At 35.6% G+C, this 20,754-nt stretch overlaps 2 protein-coding genes across 4 annotated transcripts; one reads left to right on the top strand and one right to left on the bottom strand.

Moving 5' to 3' along the window:
* Nucleotides 1-2,108: 2,108 nt before the first annotated feature.
* LOC132104200 (phosphatidylserine synthase 1-like) lies at nucleotides 2,109-11,671 on the bottom strand. 2 transcript variants are annotated; one of them, XM_059509486.1, is made up of 13 exons: nucleotides 11,493-11,671; nucleotides 10,842-10,933; nucleotides 10,478-10,522; nucleotides 10,267-10,391; nucleotides 9,167-9,325; nucleotides 8,439-8,590; nucleotides 8,060-8,201; nucleotides 6,803-6,915; nucleotides 6,266-6,331; nucleotides 5,072-5,171; nucleotides 4,468-4,536; nucleotides 3,594-3,660; nucleotides 2,109-2,755 (listed from the first exon to the last, which is right to left on the bottom strand). In XM_059509486.1, exons 1-13 carry the CDS (start codon nucleotides 11,669-11,671, stop codon nucleotides 2,658-2,660), a joined length of 1,407 nt encoding a protein of 468 aa, XP_059365469.1. In that variant the 3' UTR covers nucleotides 2,109-2,657. The 2 variants fall into 2 exon arrangements, with proteins under 2 accessions (XP_059365469.1, XP_059365470.1); XM_059509487.1 differs by having other exon boundaries at nucleotides 2,109-2,752.
* On the top strand, nucleotides 11,670-16,481 carry LOC132104202 (stathmin domain-containing protein 1-like). Of its 2 annotated transcripts, none has more exons than XM_059509488.1 (5): nucleotides 11,670-11,810; nucleotides 14,141-14,291; nucleotides 14,462-14,595; nucleotides 14,870-15,001; nucleotides 15,132-16,481. In XM_059509488.1, the coding sequence occupies exons 1-5, from the start codon at nucleotides 11,670-11,672 to the stop codon at nucleotides 15,384-15,386; spliced, it is 813 nt and encodes a 270-aa protein (XP_059365471.1). In that variant the 3' UTR covers nucleotides 15,387-16,481. The 2 variants fall into 2 exon arrangements, with proteins under 2 accessions (XP_059365471.1, XP_059365472.1); XM_059509489.1 differs by lacking the exon at nucleotides 11,670-11,810 and adding an exon at nucleotides 13,367-13,756.
* Nucleotides 16,482-20,754: the final 4,273 nt, after the last annotated feature.

The raw sequence follows: 20,754 nt of genomic DNA, 5'->3' as shown, positions 1-20,754 counted from the left end.
AATGTAAATCTACATGTGTTCTATATCTAGCTGGATAAAGTAGCTTCAAATGCAGTTCACTATCTTGTTCGATATCATAGTATAAACGTAGCCTAATTATAATTATTAACGAAAGGCAACCGTTTTTTTTTTAACATATATTACTACTAGCTAGATGGAATATTGATTTGATAGGGGTCTGATAATTCATATATCTCTCCGTTCGAAAATACGTGATTGTCAAAATACTAAGGCCGGTGACACACTGGCTGCGTGGCGTCTCTGCTGCGTGCCAGAAGCCTGGCGAGCTGCTGCTGCTGTAGGTGACATAGAGGGAGACCGCCGACAGACCAGGCTCTTGTCTTCATGACAACAATATCTATACTTCATGTTGAACATAAATATAAAGCCTACTGATAAAGGACAAAATAGACGATGTTTGACAGGTGCAATATTTGAAAATCGATAATTATTTATTTATTTTTTAAATTACATTTGTATCTGAATTTATGTCAACCTATAGACTTTGAAACATCAAAATGTCATGAATCAATATGTATTTGTGTACGAAATTACATATAAACATATTTTCTTATTATATTTTGCCTGGAAACGCTTTCAACACGCGTGCGTGTCGGGTGAAAAATAGGCGTCGGTTCTATTTCTAGCATGCACATGTTTTCCGCACGCCTTGAGCCGCGCCTGAGACACGCGTCTCACGCAGGGTGTCTGCAAGCTCTAACCTATTAACATGGGAGCCGAATTAAAAACTGACACGCCACGCAGCTGAGACGCTTGCGCCACGCATCCAGTGTGTCGCCGGCCTCAGTTAAAATGAGTGAGGAATGTGGGGAGCGACAGAGCGCGTGTTCCAATGAACAACAACTCCCATGAGCCTACGCTCTTTCCCGACGTCATCAAAGTACGTCTCATGTTATTATTTTGATTGAGTGAACCCCTGGTGGCCAAAAATTCCATACTGCACGTTTAATGGCATGTTGGATACATTATAAAGGAGGGAGATATTTGTTCCGGATGTATAGATCTATATAAAAACTTTATATCAGATTCATGATCGTAACCAATAAACCAGACACCACGACCTTAACAGTAAGGTAAACAAACCAATATCACTGCAAAATTCGTAAAAAACAACAACATATACAGGTATATTGCCCCACCTATAGGAACTAAAACAATTATACTACTATTACTAACAACCAAGACACTTCAATTTAGTATTTTATTTGAAATGTTTACTCAATGATAGTATGTGTGTTAAGAAAGTGAAAATAACACCTCCTTGAGGAGGTTCATATCTGTGGAAAGTTTAACCATTCATTCATGAATCTCAAACTAAATGGTCACGCCTCATTGCTCCTGATTTAGATATGATAACACGCTATGGTGGATTCAAGTTTGACATTACATTTTATGCAGACTCTTGGTCACCTTCCGAAACTGCAGATGCATACAAAATTCATAACTAGAAATCTTAACAGTTATTTTTAGGTTTTAATGTTTTTCCAGGGGAAAGTATTAGGGTCCGTATACCATAACTAACACCTTGGGTATTGCTCAACAATTTGGTTCATGAAAACAGAATTAAATAAAGCAAAAAAAAAAAAAGTGGTAGTACCTTAATACAGGCATAGGCTACGATTTAGTATTAATAACCCATAAAAAAAGCATTCCTGCCTACAAAACCAGCAAAAAATCTTAAATGTAGGTTTAGCAAAAATTACAGCTATTTCAAAAATCTGGGTGTAGAAATACATAGTCATTTAAAGGTCTCACACAGAAATGTATGTACATGCCCACATACACAGGTTTAAATCTTACCACAAAAGTTAATATACAAAGCAATAACCATAAAAGTATACAAAAAAAATGACACAACACTGTCATAATTTCAAAACCACCTTTACATGATGCCAAAAAAGCTGAATCATATTACATTTAAGCAAATCAACAGCTCTTAATGCAAAAGGCCTCTCCATCAACCACCCTGAAGTGTTAATTTAAAAGAGCAAATAGAAGACTGAAAAATTGTAAATATTGTGATAATGGAACAGCTGTGCCAAGAGCATACTACATTAAAACAAGTGCTTAAAGGATTTTCAAAAAAGTAGAGCTTGCTTTTAAGCTCACAATGAAATGATGCGTACAATTTCTTACCCTGATCAATGCTTATGTGTCAACAAAACATTCACTGATTAAAGGGCAAGTGGAGAAAAATGTGCAAGGGCTTGGTCTGTATTAACACTACTGGTTGTATGAAATCATCAGAGCTCAATAACGCTCCCTTCATGTTTTACAGAAATCCTGGCAGCATTGAGCTCATTTCATTAGGAGGGCCATCACAAACATTCGCTGGCTCAGACACTTCCAACATTCTTAAATATGAGTGCCACATCAGTGCCACTGGAAAGTGTGCATTGTGTCATTTCCCATAATCCTGCCATACCACAAATCATAATTTCCTTCCAAGTGCTATGAAAATAAAAACTAGAGTATATAGTAAAGACAGAGGCTTGTGGTTTGGAATGTGTCCTCTTGTTTATAGAACCGCTTCTTGTGTCTGCACACTATAACCCAGCTAACCACTTAACCTCTTTTCAACCGCTTATGGCATATTCTTTCTTTAACCCCTTGTGCTCCACTGAATCTAGCTGTGGTCACTTCTTGCCGCTTGTTCCATTGATTGTTTTGTTTTTTCCAGAGCCTCCTTTTCTTCTCCGTGATGAAGTGGAATTACTACTGGAGTTCTTCTCTGCTAATAGTAGTGATTATGTAAAAATATATACATTTTGGTGTTAAATTAAGATTTAAACCCAGATTAAATGCTATTCAGATATTTGAGGGGTACATAAATCTCAAACGGTCCTTATATGGTCTTAAAGGGATAGTTCACCCAAAAATGAAAATTTGATGTTTATCTGCCTACCCCCAGGGCATCCAAGATGTAGGTGACTTTGTTTCTTTAGTAGCACACAAATTGAGATTTTTAACTAAAACCATTGTAGTCTGTCAGTCTTATAATGTAAGTGGATGGGAATCAGGGCTAAAACATACAATAAAACAAAACAAAAACACACACAAACAAAACTAAATTAAACCCTGCGGCTCGTGACGATACATTGATGTGTAAAGACACAAAACGATCTGTCTGTGCAAGAAACTGAACAGTATTTATATTTTTTTTTCCTCTGATTCACGGAACGTGCAAACTGTTAGAGCTCTCCTAAAGCGCATTAATTTTTTTATTGTATGTTTTAGCCGTGATTCCCATCCACTTATATTATAAGACTGACAGACTTCAGTAATAAGATTTCAGTAAAAAAAATCTCAGTTTGTGTTCAACGGAAGAAATAAAGTCACCTACATCTTGGATGCCCTGGGGGTAAGCAGATAAACATCAAAATATCATTTTTGGGTGAACAATCCCTTTAATATCATAGTACAATTATTTTATTTTTATTTTAATCTACAGGGTAGAAAATGTAAAAATACTGAAAGGAAATTGCCTGTCACAAATCTTCTTTAAACATTCAACTTCTAGATATTTACTGTCATTTGACAAACCCTCTAAAACAAATCAGATTGCATGTTACCTTTGGAAGTTTCAAGAATGTTGTCATACGTGTCAATAATGGTGCTGTCGTCACAGTCTGCAATGTTCTGTCAAAGTTAAGAGAGTTATCATTTTATCAATATGTGATATGCAAGTTTAACACCTCAATTGTGACTTTCTCCGTCTAACGAATCCGGCCTCTGTGGTTCCCCCTTAGTGTAAGACATGGTACGAATACATTGATAAAAGTATTTCTTGAGAGGGCAGTTTTTTTCTCTTTTATCCCCCTTATCATCACCAGAGGTCGCTATCACCTGAGTTTTGACTTTTCCCATCAAACTCCATTTCCCATCAGCCCGTACCGGACTTTGATTACGAGCTCACCTGATGCTTGTTTATGGGACTACTTAAGCCTCTGCCTCACACTCACTCTTTGTGAAGTCTTGTTTTGCTCTGGCTGACATTTCTGAGTGTTATCATCTTCTCTTGTGGAGTACAGTGTTTGACCCTGGACTGTTCCTCTCATTTTTGGATTCTTCGCTGCCTGCCCGTTTGACTCTCTTGCCCTGTTTTTTAAACTGTTGTTTACTCTGCTTGCTGCCAGCCCCGATCACTCGCCTGTCTTGTTATTCTGCCTTTGTCTCATCTCTGATAACCCTGTTACTGTTTATCGACCATTGCCTGTACAACTGTGTTTACTTTCATTAAAAGCTGCAAATGGATCCTCACTCCGTTGACTCATCATTGCACTCTGCTTGGGATGAATCTAATGTAAATTCTGTCAAATTTTAAATGACTAGTTGACCGCACTAGATTTATAATCTTGTTGAAGAATCTACAGTTTTTAATTAAGGATCGTAGTATCTCTCAGTATATCAAGTTATTGTAACAGACGAATAAATATGGTCCTTTACCTTCAGTCTCTTCCCATAATTCTGCTCGTACCAAATCATTTCATACAGACAGAGAAAAGTAATAAAAGCCTGGAAGATGGCAAGGGAAAGAGAGAGAATGTATGAGACTTCACCACACATAAAGTGGGATTCAAAATTCGTAGTATTTGGTCTATTTCGCTTGCACGTGATCCAGTAATTAGCTTTTTAAATAAAGTTGAATTTTAAACATTTCTGTACTTCTGAACATTTTAAATGAGATTTTGAATCTCAGATTTTCAATGTGGTTTAAGACTTTTGAATCCCCCACTGTATTTAGTATATAGAAACACAGGTTTTAATCTGTAAACGTTCAGGGCAAACTACAGATGTATAAACGAACATAACTGTTGAATAATGGTCAAAGAACAGCAATATTTGTTAAGGTTTGACTATCGGTTAAGAAAAACACTAAACATATCTGTAAAACAAAACTTCATTTTTAAAGATAGTAATATAAAAAATAAATACATGAATATTTTTGTATAAATTAATAAATATAGAATAATAGTGATTCTGTTTTCATACAATAGTTATAAATATTGTATATTACCGGGGCGGGGGGTATATTAACCAAAATACTCACCAAACACAAAAGCCAAAGGACAACATAAAGAACCTGTGTTTTAGAGAACAAGTCTTGTCCAAATTTGATACAAGCCAGAGCTTCCAGGAAAGCAATGGCCCTAAAAGGAAGAACAGAAGCACACACTCATAAATGTAATACCCGAAAAAAAGTATTAGAACACTTAAAATGTATGAATTTCTTTACATTACATAACAATATATCAAATTAAGTGGTATTTTTTGTTTTGTTTATATAAATAAGACAAAAGCTTTCACACTTGTGGAAACACATGAGGGTGAGTAAATGACAAGTTTAATTTATAGTTAAACTATCCCTTTAAGCGTTCAAAAGTATCAAATACTTTTAGTGCCACGGAACATCTTTCAGGTTTTGTGAAACCATGTAAATAAATGCTCTTTCAATATAAAAAACAAATAAATAAACATAACTTTGCGTGTTTAAAGCACAATGGCAAATCTCTATGAGGATTTTAGACTTGTAGTACTTACAAATACAAAAGTGAGGTTTGTTAACTCTAGTCATCAGACCTGGAGCTTAAAGCCAAGAGAAAATACCTCCATTGTTTGGAATCGAATGGAAAAAGTGAGATTGTCTGGTAAACAGGACACAAATCACCGGACTCTAACAAAACTAGCTGTGGCAAGATGGAACTAAACCTATGTATTATATGTCTGAGTATCTATACCACTGTAAGTTCAGAAAAATAAGTTCAAAAACAGACGGAATAATTTCATGACACAGTCTTTATGTAGAAGGGATAAGTTCACCCAAAAATGAAAAATCTGTCATGTCTCTCAGAACCAGTGTAATTTTATTTATACTGCGGAACACAACAGAAAATATTTTAAAATGTTTTTGTTTACACACTGAAAGTGAGTGGGGTCCAAAACAACACTGGACCCCACTGACTTTCATTGTCAATGTAAGCTGCTCAAAATGTGCTCCACAAATGTGTTCCTTATGTTTCACACAATTCATACAGGTTTGGAATGACATAAGTGGGAGTAAATTTTGACAAAAGTTTCATTTTTGAAGAGCTATCCCTTTAAGTCATCATCTGTTGCGGATTATAAAACCCAAAACATCTAAACTGGAAAAACCACTGGCTTAACTATTAATATGACTTCTACAAATCCTTATTTTGACAGATATTACATAGAACGTTTGCATTAGATAAATAAACCTACTTACCCAAACACCCAACACTGTGTTCCAACTCTTTTGCACTGGGTGTCTGTTAGATATGCATAGTATTGCCTAAATGCAAATGATTAAAAAAAAAAAAAATAAATAAAATTAATTCAACACCTCTGACATAAAACATCATCCAAACTTCACGATCCAAAATGAAAGTATTAATTTAGAATGATTATATGGCTGGAAAAACAGCATTTCTGTGTTGATGTTTATAGATCATCGGATCACACGCCACAATAAATAAAGCATTTCAAATAAATAAATATAACTGGATTTTTGAAGAAATAGCATTCTCATGTTTCTCATTTCTGGTGGAACTCATGTCCTGCCTTTCCAGGAAAAGACTTTGCTTTAGTACATCAGATTTTGATGAGAAAATGATCCTGATCGCTACAAAAGCAAAACGAGGCCAGATCATAATTAAAGGCAAATTTCTTAGTATTGTTCAGTCAGGTGAGATATAACAGTACAAAGAAAGGTTCATTTCAAGGGATTACGCTGGAACACGGAAAAAGGTAATTTGGACATTACCGAACTGTGGGGGCAGTGATGATCCCAATGAAGAGGATCCGGCACCAGCTGAGAGGATGAGAGGCCTGGAATACGAAGATATGCTTCAGGAAAAATGTGTTCAATTCTGTGAGCTGTAGGAGAGCAAAGAAACAGGACAAAAGTGAGTGAAAACCCAAAGAACCACAAAGATACATACTGTGGTCTGCTTCTGTTTGTTTAAGCCCATCTGAATGTATTGAACAATTTTGTTTTTCTTGCTCTGTTTTTCAATTAAACTGAATATTTTGTTTTTTTTAGGTCAAAGTGTACATTAGGTGTGTAAGTGATTCTTTATCTACACTAGTGTTCATTAAGATTTTTTTTCTTTTTTAAGAAATGAATAGTTTTTTTTTTTTTTTTGAAAGGATGCATTACATTGATCATTGTACATTGATTAAAAGTGACAGTAAAAACTTTTACATTGTTACAAAAGATTTCCATTTCAAATAAATGTTGTTATTTTCTTTTAAACTTTCTATTCATCAAATAATCCAGAAAAAATGGTATCAAGGTTAACGCAAAGGTATGAATCATGTTTTCAATGATAATAATATTAATAAGAAAAGTTTTTTTTTTGAGTAGCAAATCAACATAGAATAACTTCTGAAGGATCATGTGACATTGAAGACTGGAGTAAAAGCTGACGAAAATTTAGCTTTTCCATCACAGGAATACATTATATTTTAAAATATATTAAAATAATAAAACAAATAAAAAAAATAATGGTTTTCTATATAATCACAGCAAAAGATGGGATATGCAGTTTTGTCAAACAGGAAAAGGTTTCGACCAGAAAAGCTCTTTATCAGACCTGATGATGACCAGATTGAAACATCATTGATTTTCCTCTTTGAAATATTTTGTGGTTGAGCACCTGCGTTGAGCTTTTAGCCGATTGGATGCGAGCACTTTGATTGGAATCTTTATATGCAGTTTTGTCGCAATAAGCAGGTTAAACAAGTATTATCTGTCAAGCTAGATTATTAAGGTTCTCATTAAAAATACATAATGTAATCCTAATGAAATCTTAATTATCATCAACACTCATTTTTTCACTGTGACTATAAGTTAAATGCCCCCAGTTTGAAAAGTCATGGCTAAAGTAAATTTTGGCACTGCTGGTTCTGTTCATATCCAACATACTAAACCTGAATGTAGCATAAACTGAAAGGCTTTCCATACTACTTATATTTAGATCACATTCACCATCAAGTACATTTCTATAGCATCACACACCTGCCATACTATCATGAAGAGGTAGATTCCAGCCACCCTCTGAAAAGAGGATTTGGGGTCAAACCAGCGCACATACGTCCAGCTGGCCGGAGTGAACTGCAAAACAGCCCGTTTCAGCTTGCCTGTGGTTGTGTGGATATCCCTGAACACATTCACAACACACAAACGACCTGTTTACAATAATCCTAGACACATGAACATCCTTGTACACTACCTCAGGGACATAAAAACCCTGGATCAGATGATCCAACAAGAATGTAGCGCAAAACAGGTTTGGAGTTAACACAGATAGCTAATGTTGGTACAAATGTTGGTTTCATGGGGAACAGCCACAGATGAATTAAAAAGATTAAAAAGATAATTAATAAAAAGAGCTTACTTGATACTGGCCCAGTGGTAGGTACGCATCTCTAAAAAGCGACACACAGTCATGCCAAGCCAAATGCCCCCTCCATTGCACAATAGGATGTCAAGAATGACTTGATCCCACCAGCACTCTGCAAAGTTTGGAAGGAGGTGCATGAAGAACAACTAAATGAGGAAGAAAGAGAGAGAAAAGAGAAATATAATGCAACAAGTGGTGGTGTGCCCTATAGTATATAAAAATCCAGGCGGTTTTCACTGCTACAATATTAGGCATCAGCTCATATAATGATATCAACAGTAATAATAATAATAGGCACGACTCAAACAATAAATCTGTCATTCATAAAAACTATACTCAACAGGATACTATAAGCGTTTACCTCAAATAGTGATTTTCTATTTTATTTCCTTAATCAAAGAACACTTAGTCATATTTCCTTTAAATGAATTCTTACAGATTAAGTATGGCGTTACGAGAAAGTTGCGTAATCAGTACTATTGCATAAGCAGCTGCTTATTTTCTAAGGCATTCGATTGGGAAAGACATCCACCCACTCATGGTGTCAAACCATATCCAAAAACATTTATATATGAAGCTTTAAACAGTTTTTACTGTATTTATTTGATAAAATCAGCGGCTTTGGTGAGTATAAGAGACTTCTTAAAAAAACATGAAATAAAAAAATCTAGCTGCCCCAAACGTTTGACATTTAAATAGTTTAAATAAATAAAATGCATTACCTCTGTGAGCTCCCATGTGATGCTGATGGTCCAGCAGAGGCCGTAGCTGCGGATGAGTAGAGCTTTCATTGCCCAGCCCCAGAAATGACTAAAGGCAAAAATGTCAAAATGACTCCGGATGCGTTCCCATGTAATCACGTGACAGTTTATAGCATACTCCTGTAAAATTTGGGATAAAATAAATAAATAATTAAAACAAATACAAAATTAAACAATCAGATAGGAATATATATATATATATATATAGTAAAATTGGACTGAAAACTTCAGAATTATTTACACTATAGATTATTTTATTAGCTATACAACTTATAAGGGCTGTATAAGCCTTTTATTTTTCAAGAAACGATTTCACAAATTTTACAAATGAATGAAAACAAAAACTGACACAAATTAGGGGCGAATTAGATACAGTGAGCGACATGGAGCATGATGTCAATGGACAGATTCAAATAATCCTATTGGCTGAATGTCCGCAGTCAGGCCGTCCTCTAAGCTATATAGAAAACTCTTACAGCAAGCTGGCATTATCTCTTTACACTGATTAATCATAGTTCACCGGATTAGAAACACACACACACACACACACACACACACACACACACACACACTGAAGGGAGGGTTTCAACTATACGGCTATAGGCAAAGATGACATTATACAGGAAATCAGATTGTTTAAAAAAAGAATGCGCTTTATTTTTATTTATTATTTTTTAACTTGCCTTAATTAAATGTTCAATAACTATGCATCAGCAACAGACTGATTGAATATACTGGTTTGTAAATGAAGTAATTAAAAATAATAATTATGGGACTCCTGAAAATAGTACCGGATGAACTTAACAAGATCAAAGATTGCAGAAAACATAGGACAGACCAGTTGAGAAGTGAGAAAAGCTTAGGTGTTCACAGCTCAACATGAATAAATAATGACTTGAGCTGCTAGAACAGATTTGTTACTGTTTATATATATATAAACACAAAATGTTGGCCTACAGCAACAAAGAGTATAAGATGTGATGGTTTTATTGATGACAAAAAAACTTCATAGCCTCTCACAAAAGGATGAATTTAGTTTTTTTGGATATCATATCACTCACCATGATATCTGCTTCTCGTGTGGCGTAACGTAGATTGGGGTCCAGCCAATACAACAGCGCTTTCACTTGATCCCAATTCAGGAAGATGAGGAACACCAGGAAGAGGAAGTAAAGGACACTGAGACCTGAAAAGTGCCAATAGATCCAAGTGTTGGACGTTGAGTCAACTTAGCCACTGATACACAAGAAGAGACTGTTAACAGTCACTCACCAAAAACCATGCGCCATATAACAGGATGAGGTCTTGTGAAAGGACCTAAAAGATGTTTTTATTTAAAAAAAACACATATATATTTAGTAGGGACATAAAACTTGTTAAATGGATAGTTCATTTTCATGTCATTCCTATGTACTCAGAGAGATTTAGCCAAATGCCTGAGGCTTTATTGTATGGAAAAGTGTAGCTTGGAAATTCTGCTACAAATATTTGCTTTTGTGTTCCATTGAAGAAAAGACACGAGTGTGAGTTAATAATGACAGAAATTTCCTGCAGTGAAAGCACTAAGCGAAAGTCAATTTGCATCCAGTTAAAAAGTATTTAATACTACTGAGAAGCAAATAAACAATGACTGTACCATTGGGGAAGGCAAGAACACTGATAACAAGAAAGAAAGAGCCAACCAGCAGCAGACCCACACGCAGGTTATTATCAGAATCACCATCATCCCTGCCATAATGAAAACACGAGGTACAGATGACATATCAGAGCCATGACTATTACATCACAGAACTCTAACCTTTCACAATGTCACCAGACTCTTTGGTATGGGCGTGTGTGTGTGTGTGTGTGTGTGTGTGTGTGTGTGTGTGTGTGTGTGTGTGTGTGTGTGTGGCAAATCAATAAAGAATAAGACAGACCAGTATAGTAATAGTACGATACTATTGTCAGTATTTTTATTAGTTTTTATTATTTATATTTTGTATTTGCATTTTCATTTTAGTTAAAGTTTTAATAATTTTATTAGTTTTAGTTTTTGAAAACAACAATATAAATATAATGAAAAACTAGTTTTTATTGGACTTAGTGTAATATTTAAGGTTTTCAAATAATTTAAAGCAGTCGTTAACCTGATCTGCATTGGCAACATTCTAACAAAATATCTTAATTCCATTTAAACTATTTAAGCTGATGCAGTCGGCTTGACTGAACGCTGTCACGCGCTCTGAGTTGCCGTTGTCATGCTGACAGGAGTGTCCTGCCGTAAACCTGCTGTTTGTTTACTTACCTCGTAAACGCAAAGTACATTATGCTGACAACGGTGAGCGTCAGTAAAGTAATGGTATGCGGTTTGTAGAAGAAATCGATGGTGATATCCTCCACCTGTTGCTCGTTTATCATCCGAAAGTGAAGTTTATAATTCGCGTCATCTTTACTGAGCATCCTGGAACCCTGGTTGGGCGCCATGGTTGGTCTTATCCAAACTTACAACGGATCCAGAAGACACTCCACTCCGCCAGCGCCGAGTTTCTCTGACAGAATTTCGCTGAAGTTGAGTGGGTCGAGATGTTCTTACCGCCCTATTTCTGGAAACTTCATTGGCTGGGTAAAAGCAGGATGTTCTAAAAGCTTCTCCCATTTGCAGGGCTTTGTTTCAGGCGGGTTCGTGGGCGTTGACTGGAGAAAAGATGAGCGAGACTACCATCTTCTGGTCTGAATGCGCGCTCGCGAGAAGCGGATCTACTTCAGAAGTTCACGTTGGAGATGTTCTCTGTTTTTTCTTCATCTAATTCAGTCCGATCTAAAAATCAGTTTAATTAATCTGAATCTAAAGCCTTTCTTTCTTTCTTTCTTTCTTTCTATATATATATATATATATATATATATATATATATATATATATATATATGTATATGTATATGTATATGTATATATATATGTGTGTGTGTGTGTGTGTGTGTGTGTGTGTGTGTGTGTGTGTGTATGTGTGTGTGTGTCACATAATAATGCCACAATAATCCTATTGGACATGCAGCTCATATGCCAGTGTTTTTATTTCCTTTTTATTTGCCTCATTAAATCTCTGACTCACCCATTCATGTTCAAGTATTCCACTATGACACAGATTATTTTACCCATTATATTGCTAGGCCTTCACATGGTCATCAACAATAAAGATGTCACTATAAAGATGTTTATCCCATGGAACACTTCCTATAGGATCACACTTATAGAGCCATATCATGGGTGTGTAGCTGTTCTGTGAATAAATATAGTCAACAAATCAAGTTAATTTTGATGTTCTTTTTTGTCTACTCCTATTGGTGTCTTTCTTCCAAATGATGATGTGTTTGCTTACTGGAAATTTACTGATGATGTGTTGGCTACATTTAATTACATACCTGTCATAAAACAATTGGCCATGGCTTGACAGATCTCTATTACACATTATATGTCACCTAGACACCTTTCCTCAACTACAACCATAAAAGACACCCAGTCCACCAAGTGGCACAATTAGAGGTCTGACTAATCAGACTACGTGGATTATTGCCAACACTCATACAAAGATGTAAAAAATAATTGTAAATCAGATATAGATTTGATGAAAAAAAAACATTTATTTATACATATAAATATTACTTTCAAAGAAAGTTGTGTATACATTATATGCACTATATTTTATGTATAACAATTTTCTATCTTAACTGTTTTACATTTATTTTAAGTCTTTACATCAATTTTTAAATCATTTGCCATTTTTATTTATTTGTTTTATTGTTGTGATTATTTGTTATTATTTTCTTTTCTTTTATGTAAAGCACTTTGAATTACCATTGAAATGTGCTATATAAATAAACATGCCTTGCCTATGCAAAAAAAAACACTATAATATAATATAATATAATATAATATAATATAATATAATATAATATAATATAATATAATATAAGGGTTCCTAAGGGATCCAGATAAAACTGACCATAGGCAAACTGATTAGAAATAATATGTAAACAATTTTTTTTTAAATATCTGTTTGAAACGTTTAACCACACAGAAACTATACATTTTTCTTACTATTGGCAACAAAGCTAACTTTTAATTAATTTTATATATATATATAATTAAAAGTTAGCTTTGTTGCCATTAGTAAGAAAACACTGTTTGGTTTAATTTTAATGAATAGTGACAAATTAACTGAACAATGTTGATGCCACTTTTATTTGAATAATCAATTACCAGTATAAACCCGTGTTTTATTATTGACTAGCGCAAAGCCAAGGCAACCTAACAGGTTACATGACCTCTGGAAAGGGGTCAGATTTATTGTAGCAACGAATCGTAGCAACGCAGAGAGTCCATGACGACGATGGTTGCGAGTTCTTAGCTCATGTGTTGGAATGCGACAGTGTTTGAGAACTTTACACAGATCAAAGAGTTCCGGAGCCGCGCTGAAAGCTCGCGCTGTCCTGAGCGATAAACATGGGCTGTGGGAGCTCCAAAATCACGGTGGTTGAACCCGTGAAACCGAACAGTCTGAACGGAAATGAGGTCAGCTGTAGTCTTTTTGTTATTCGATTTATGATTTCGAATAGGAATTAATAAACGGAGTATTAGCGAGTTTGTAGTGGTTATAATATGTTGAAACAAATGAGGAAACTGATGAAGATAATTGCTTTTCCCTCAGCTGTGGTATTTAATAGTCTATATCATGTGAATTAGATGAATAATTAAACAAAACGAAATGCTTTAGCTGGTTTGCTGGTCTGAGCTGATTTCACCTGGTTTCCCATTCCTAAATCCTTCAAAAAAAAAAAAAAAAAAAAAACAGCCAACTGACCAGATAAACTAGGTTATGACTGGCTGACAATTTAGGCTGTCAGTGTTCTGTTATATGCAGACTTATATCTGACTTACTTTGCTTTTATTTTGTAGAGCGAATCTCTGGAGTTTGTTGTGGCTCAGGGAGGCTCTCGTGGTGACTCTGCAGTGTCCAAAATGACCACCGACAGCGGGGTCAGTCTAGATGCAGCAGAGCCATCGGTTGTACCTGGATCTGTACCCAGAATGCTGCCACCGCTACAAGGTTAGATAGAAATTCTAGGACAGCTTGATTTTATTACACTTTAAATGAACCAAAAAACTGCTGACTGAAAGTGCAGAGGAGAGCTGAAATGGAATAAACATATAAAATAGAATGTAGGAAATTAACTGAATCTAATGATTATTTTGACCTACACGTTGTGTGAAATCTAGCCCAGAGTCCTGGACTGGCCCAGCAAAGTGAAGAGAGGCCTGAGTCCAGTGAGATCCTGAAGCAACTGCTCGTTCAAGGAATAATTCCAGCTCAACCAAGACAGGGAGGAAGTGGGGAAGCCTACGACATCATGGTGAGGGCTTAAAGTGTATTTGACCATTGTTACTGGCAACCAACTTTTTTTTAATTTAGCTGATCATAATTCCAAAATAAACCCTTTGATAAAAGACAGTGTTGTGGTACTGATCACCCTTTTTGGAGTTTATTTACTTTGATAATGATCTGTAGTCTTTAATCCACTCTAACATTTAGTTGAATATTCCTTGAAAAAAAATCTGTAATTAAAATTTCATATTGTGTGTGTATGCATGCATGATAATTTCAACAAAAAATTTAATGTCTGTTAGATGGATGACGCTGAGGAGCCAAGGAGAAGGCCACCAGCTCGGCTAGAGTCACTGAAAATTCGCAAAGAACAAGAAGTCACCAGAAAGGAAGACATTGAGATGAAGATGAGACAAGTGGAGGAGAGGAGAAAGGTGAAGCAGAACCAAATGACATTTATCATTCATTCACTTTTAATGAATTTAAAATCTCTCAGGTAACATTCAGTACACTGTATTTGATCTAATTGTTTATAGCTGTGATTAGCTGAAACATCTGTTTTAGGAGAAAGAGCAGGACCTGAAACACAGGTTGAGGATTAAATCAGCGCGGCCGCGTGTCCCTGCCCCAGTGAATGCAGAGGGGGAACTCGTCGCCATGGAACTGCTCCATTCTGAACAGCTTCCTATCCCAACCAGAACCAAACACCTACAGATGCCAATCAATGGAGAGTCTGAGCACCTGAGGCTTACTGATTCCCCAGAACTGGAAAATGATTCCACCTTCCAACAGACTGAAGGCAGAGATGAGGGATTTTAGACCTGCTTCTTATGTGTGTTTCAGAATGACGCATGCAGGTTAACCTGAGCCATACGTACAAAAGCAGCTTGATCTAGTTAAGTTAAGTTACATTCTTAGAGTTGCACATGCACTTTACATGTTATTCACATTATTAATCTTGTTTATTTTAATACAGGGTATGGCTCAGATAAAATTCTGACCTTGGGTTTTACATTATTATATAGAAAAAGAAATGGAAATATGTGCCTTATAAGTGTAAACAGGTTGATGCAATTATTTTGTAGTTAGCAGAACATTGATTAGAAGGAATGACAATTCAGCATGATATATATGAGTGAGTTGCCAATGAGATATTTCTTTTATAGTGCTCATAGGTCTTGAATCTTAAGAACATCATTCTTGTACTGCATACACCATTCAAAAGTTTGGGGCAAGTAATAATTCTTAATGTTTTTGTATAAAAGTCTCTTGTGCTCACCAAGGCTGCATTTATTTGTTTCCAAATACAGTAAAAATAGAAAATATATCTAATATGTCGATTTTTTGATCGAGTAACATTTCATATTATTATTATCCATGTTGAAAACAGATATTCTGCTTAATCTTCTTTTTGGAAGTCATGATACATTTTCCCCAGGATTCTTACATTAATGGAAATGTCAAAAGAACAGCATTTACTTGAAATAGAAATCTTTTGTAACATTATAAATGTCTGTCCTGTGACTTTTGATCAATTTAATGCATCCTTGCTGAATGAAAGCATTAATTTCTTTCTAACCCCAAACCTTTTATGTACAGTTTATCATGTAAACTACTTTTATAAGCAATCAGTTATTAGAATAATCTGTGAGATATTTTTTTCCAAAAATCAATATATTCTTTTAAACACTCCGTTGCAATTATGTACTCTACCTTCCAATGAAGGTAAATGGCTGTCCACAAGGTGGCGCTACTTAGCTTATGTAGTAGGCTGAAATGGAGACTTGTTTTCTGTCTTGGGAACAGTGGAAGTCTGAGATGGCTCTCTGCTGTTTTCTTTGCATGTTATCTTTTTGTAATTATGATGGTTTAACAGTCTTAAGTAACTAGGCCTCTTGCAATTTGCTAATTAAATAAAACAAGATACCTTTAAAAAAAATTAAAAAAAAAACGTCATCTGTTGTGTGTTTGAGTGTGTGTGTGTGTGTGTGTGTGTGTGTGTGAGAGAGAGAGAGAAAGAGAGAGAGAGAGAGAGAGTGTGTGTGTGTGTGTGTGTGTGTGTGTGTTTGTACTTGTGTGTGCTGTTACAGCTGCCAGTGATTTGTCTGCCTGCACTGACATTCCCAAAGGTCCCACCTGTTACATTTGAAAATGCCCTCTCTATCAAAGCAGTTATATCTCACCATTCAAACTGGCTCTTCTTAGACAGGCTTATATGATGCCATATAAAAATCAGCATCACAGACTCAAACACTAAAACATATGTACCGCACAACTAGATTTCACCAGTTTTTATCCAAATAAACTAAGTATACAGTTATAACCTTTTATGACTTGTATGTGTGGCTTTCAGAGTCGTTCAGCTGTTTGCTAGAACCAATGACCTCTGAAGGCCATAAATGTGTGTTTGTGAGAGTGAGTGACTGTGTTTGACAGGTGGATTGTGTTGAGGGCTCTCTAAAATCTCTGTAGTTTCTCGTTCTTTTTGTTTGCCCTGCAAAATCAACATTAGGTCTATTATAAACTATTCCGTTAGTGTAACCCCAACTTGAAAAGGAGAAGAACTAATAAGACAGGTTATATCCATTAACTTTATGGAATATTCTGGGTTCAAGAAAAAGGGTTCAAGTTAAGCTCAATCAACAGTGCTTTTCGGTGTAAAAAAAAAATGTTTAATGGCATTTAAAATGGAATGGAATCCATGCATTCCTGCTTTTAAATCCAAAAAAAAATGCCCCCCTTGACTTTCAATGTAAATACCTTGCAGAACATTTGATTTTGTATTTTTTTTATAGAAAAATCAGCATTGGTGGTAATCAGCATTATCTCAGAAATGCTGTCAATTGAGCTTTGTTGATTGAACCCAGAATATTCCTATCGGTGGATATTTTATGAAATTGATTGCTAATCAAGTTATGCAGTGGTTGCCTAGCCTGGGTGCCAGCCTGAACCCCGCCCACAACATTTTTTGGACGGGAAGAATATGCCTAGAATATGAGTATGACGAAGTCAGGCTAGTGGTTGCCCATAAAACTGTGCAGGAAAGAAGATCAAGTCAATGTCTTGTAGGTAAATGTAGACAAACCCCTGAAAGAGGATAGGCCTCCTTTTGTAACTGTGCTGACACACAAAGCCATCTCCCTCACAGCGCCTCCACTCGCAGCTTAATGAGCGTGTGGCCCGGAATGAATAAATTAGTTGACTCATGGATGCTCTGGATCGAGTTCCTACCTGATATTTTTTATATAACGCCTCAGTTATCCATCCACGAGCGTCAGGATCTCCACATGGCTTGGCGGGTCACACTACACAGGCTAGTTCTCGGGTTGCAAGCTTCCACAAAAACTCCATCACCCAAGTGCTTTGGAAGTTTTATGGTCTAAATGAGAAGGCTGTTTAATAATTTACCTGGTGACATATCACGTTCCTCCCAATTATATGGAGACCTAGAAAATTGTCTGTTCTTTTTGTGCTAAAGGAGATCGGGATGGTCTGTCATCAGCAGTTGTAATTGTCGGTGATTGTTGTAAATATGTGCCTTTCACATGTCAAGGAAACATTAGAATGCTATACTATACTTTTAATTAATTATTAACTGATTTTAATTTTATGTTGAAATAAACAGCAGCTATGTCCTGAAGTATGCATATTTCTAAAAATTCATGTTATTGTATGTCATGTATTAGTGAAATAATTCTAATCAAATGGTGACCACTGAACTCATTTTTTTTTTAAATATAACAGAACATAATATATATATAATGTTAATCAAAATTTTTCAAATTTCCATAATATGGAAAACAAATTGTGTAAAAAGAAATGAAAGATGTTGACTACATAAAATGAATGCTTTTATGCTGCAGAGAGATACTCATTGAGGGACGCAGATAACATGTCCAGACACTCACTGTGTTTTTAGTTTCAATGAAACTGCATTTTAACACGAACACATCAGTTTATGTTTGTCTGTTTTTGAGCCTTCATCTGAAGATATTTTTTATCTCTTTTATCTTTTATCAGCCTTATAAGATATGATGGGTTTCCTTCTGTGCTTATCTACAGATAGCTATGTCTATTATTAGTAACCAAGTGCAAAAAAGTGTTTGGAAACATTTTTGTTAGCAGCATTTTGCAACATTTCAAATATTTAGAATTTCTAAATTCATGAAATCTTGATAGATTCCATGGGCCACACTGAGTTTTTGATTCAGCCTTATTTTCTATTTGCCATTTTCCCATAAAAATATATATTTTATCAAGTTAAATTAATTATATATTTATATCATACCGACGCTATATATATATATATATATATATATATATATATATATATATATATATATATATAAACCCAATTCCCAAAAAGTTGGGACACTGTACAAATTGTGAATAAAAACAGAATGCAATGATGTGAAAGTTTCAAATTTCAATATTTTATTCAGAATACAAAACAGATGACATATCAAATGTTTAAACAGTGAAAATATATAATTTTAAGGGAAAAATAAGTTGATTTTAAATTTAATGGCATCAACATATCTCAAAAAAGTTGGGACAAGGCCATGTTTATCACTGTATGGCATCCCCTCTTCTTTTTATAACAGTCTGCAAACGTCTGTGGACTGAGGAGACAAGTTGCTCAAGTTTAGGAATAGGAATGTTGTCCCAGACTTGTCTTATACAGGCTTCTAGTTGCTCAACTGTCTTAGGTCTTTGTCAAATCTTACTCTTTATGATGCGCCAAATGTTTTCTAAGGGTGAAAGATCTGGACTGCAGGCTGGCCATTTCAGTACTCGGATCCTTATACGCAGCCATGATGTTGATGTTGTAATTGATGCAGTATGTGGTCTGGCATTATCATGTTGGAAAATGCAAGGTCTTCCCTGAAAAAGACGACGTCTGGATAGGTGCATATGTTGTTCTAGAACTTGGATATACCTTTCAGCATTGATGGTGCCTTTCCAGATGTGTAAGCTGCCCATGCTACACGCACTCATGCAACCCCATACCATCAGAGATGCAGGCTTCCGAACTGAGCACTGATCCAACTTAGTCTGGATAACATGGCGTCCCAGTTTTCAAAAAGAACTTCAAATTTTAAATTCGTCTGACCACCGAACAGTTTTCCACTTTACCCCAGTCCATTTTAAATGAGCCTTGGCTCAGAGAAGACACCTGCGCTTCTGGATCATGTATAGGTATGGCTTCTTTTTTGACCTATAGAGTTTTAGCCGGCAACGGCGAATAACACGGTGGATTGTGTTCACCGACAATGTTTTCTGGAAGTATTCCTGAGCCCATGTTGTGATTTCCATTACAGTAGCATTCCTGTATGTGATGCAGTGCCATCTAAGGGCCCAATGATCACGGGCATCCAGTATGGCTTTCCGGCCTTGACCCTTACACACAGAGATTGTTCCAGATTCTCTGAATCTTTGGATGATATTATGCACTGTACATGATGATAACTGCAAACTCTTTGCAATTGCTCTTTGAGAAAATCCTTTCTGATATTGCTCCACTATTTTTCACCGCAGCATTGGGGGAATTGGTGATCCTCTGCCCATCTTGACTTCTGAGAGACACTGCCACTCTGAGAGGCTCTTTTTATACCCAATCATTTTGCCAATTGACCTAATAAGTTGCAAATTGGTCCTCCAGCCGTTCCTTATATGTACAATCAACTTTTCCGGCCTCTTATTGCTACCTGTCACAACTTTTTTGGAATGTGTAGCTCTCGTGAAATACAAAGTGAGCCAATATTTGGCATGACATTTCAAAATGTCTCACTTTGTACAGTTTGTACAATGTCCCCACTTTTTTGGAATCGGGTTTGTATATAGCCTATATATAGGCTGTATACTTTTTTTCCCAGAATAAATACAAAAAATGTACAAAAATGCTACAAAGACTTCAAAGGAATGTGTTTTATTTTTTATTTTTTTTAAATGATTAAATCATTCTTTTGTTCTTTTCTTATTTATTGGGTCATATGGAGTTTAGCGTTAACCCAATTTGTGTCTGCCTTTTTTAATTTACCAAGTAAGTTTATTTTTGACAGATCTCTATTGTCATGTGTAGTTTTTGCCTGAAGCTAGCCTATATTTTTCTTAGATCTCAAACTACCAGTGTTTCCAGCTGATTTTCCAGCTGGGTCTGTAGACTGGTTTCATAGGGTTTTCATGC

This window comes from Carassius carassius, chromosome 25 (genome assembly GCF_963082965.1).
Source record: "Carassius carassius chromosome 25, fCarCar2.1, whole genome shotgun sequence".
Taxonomy (NCBI): domain Eukaryota; kingdom Metazoa; phylum Chordata; class Actinopteri; order Cypriniformes; family Cyprinidae; genus Carassius; species Carassius carassius.
This window is presented reverse-complemented; position numbering and strand designations above follow the sequence as displayed.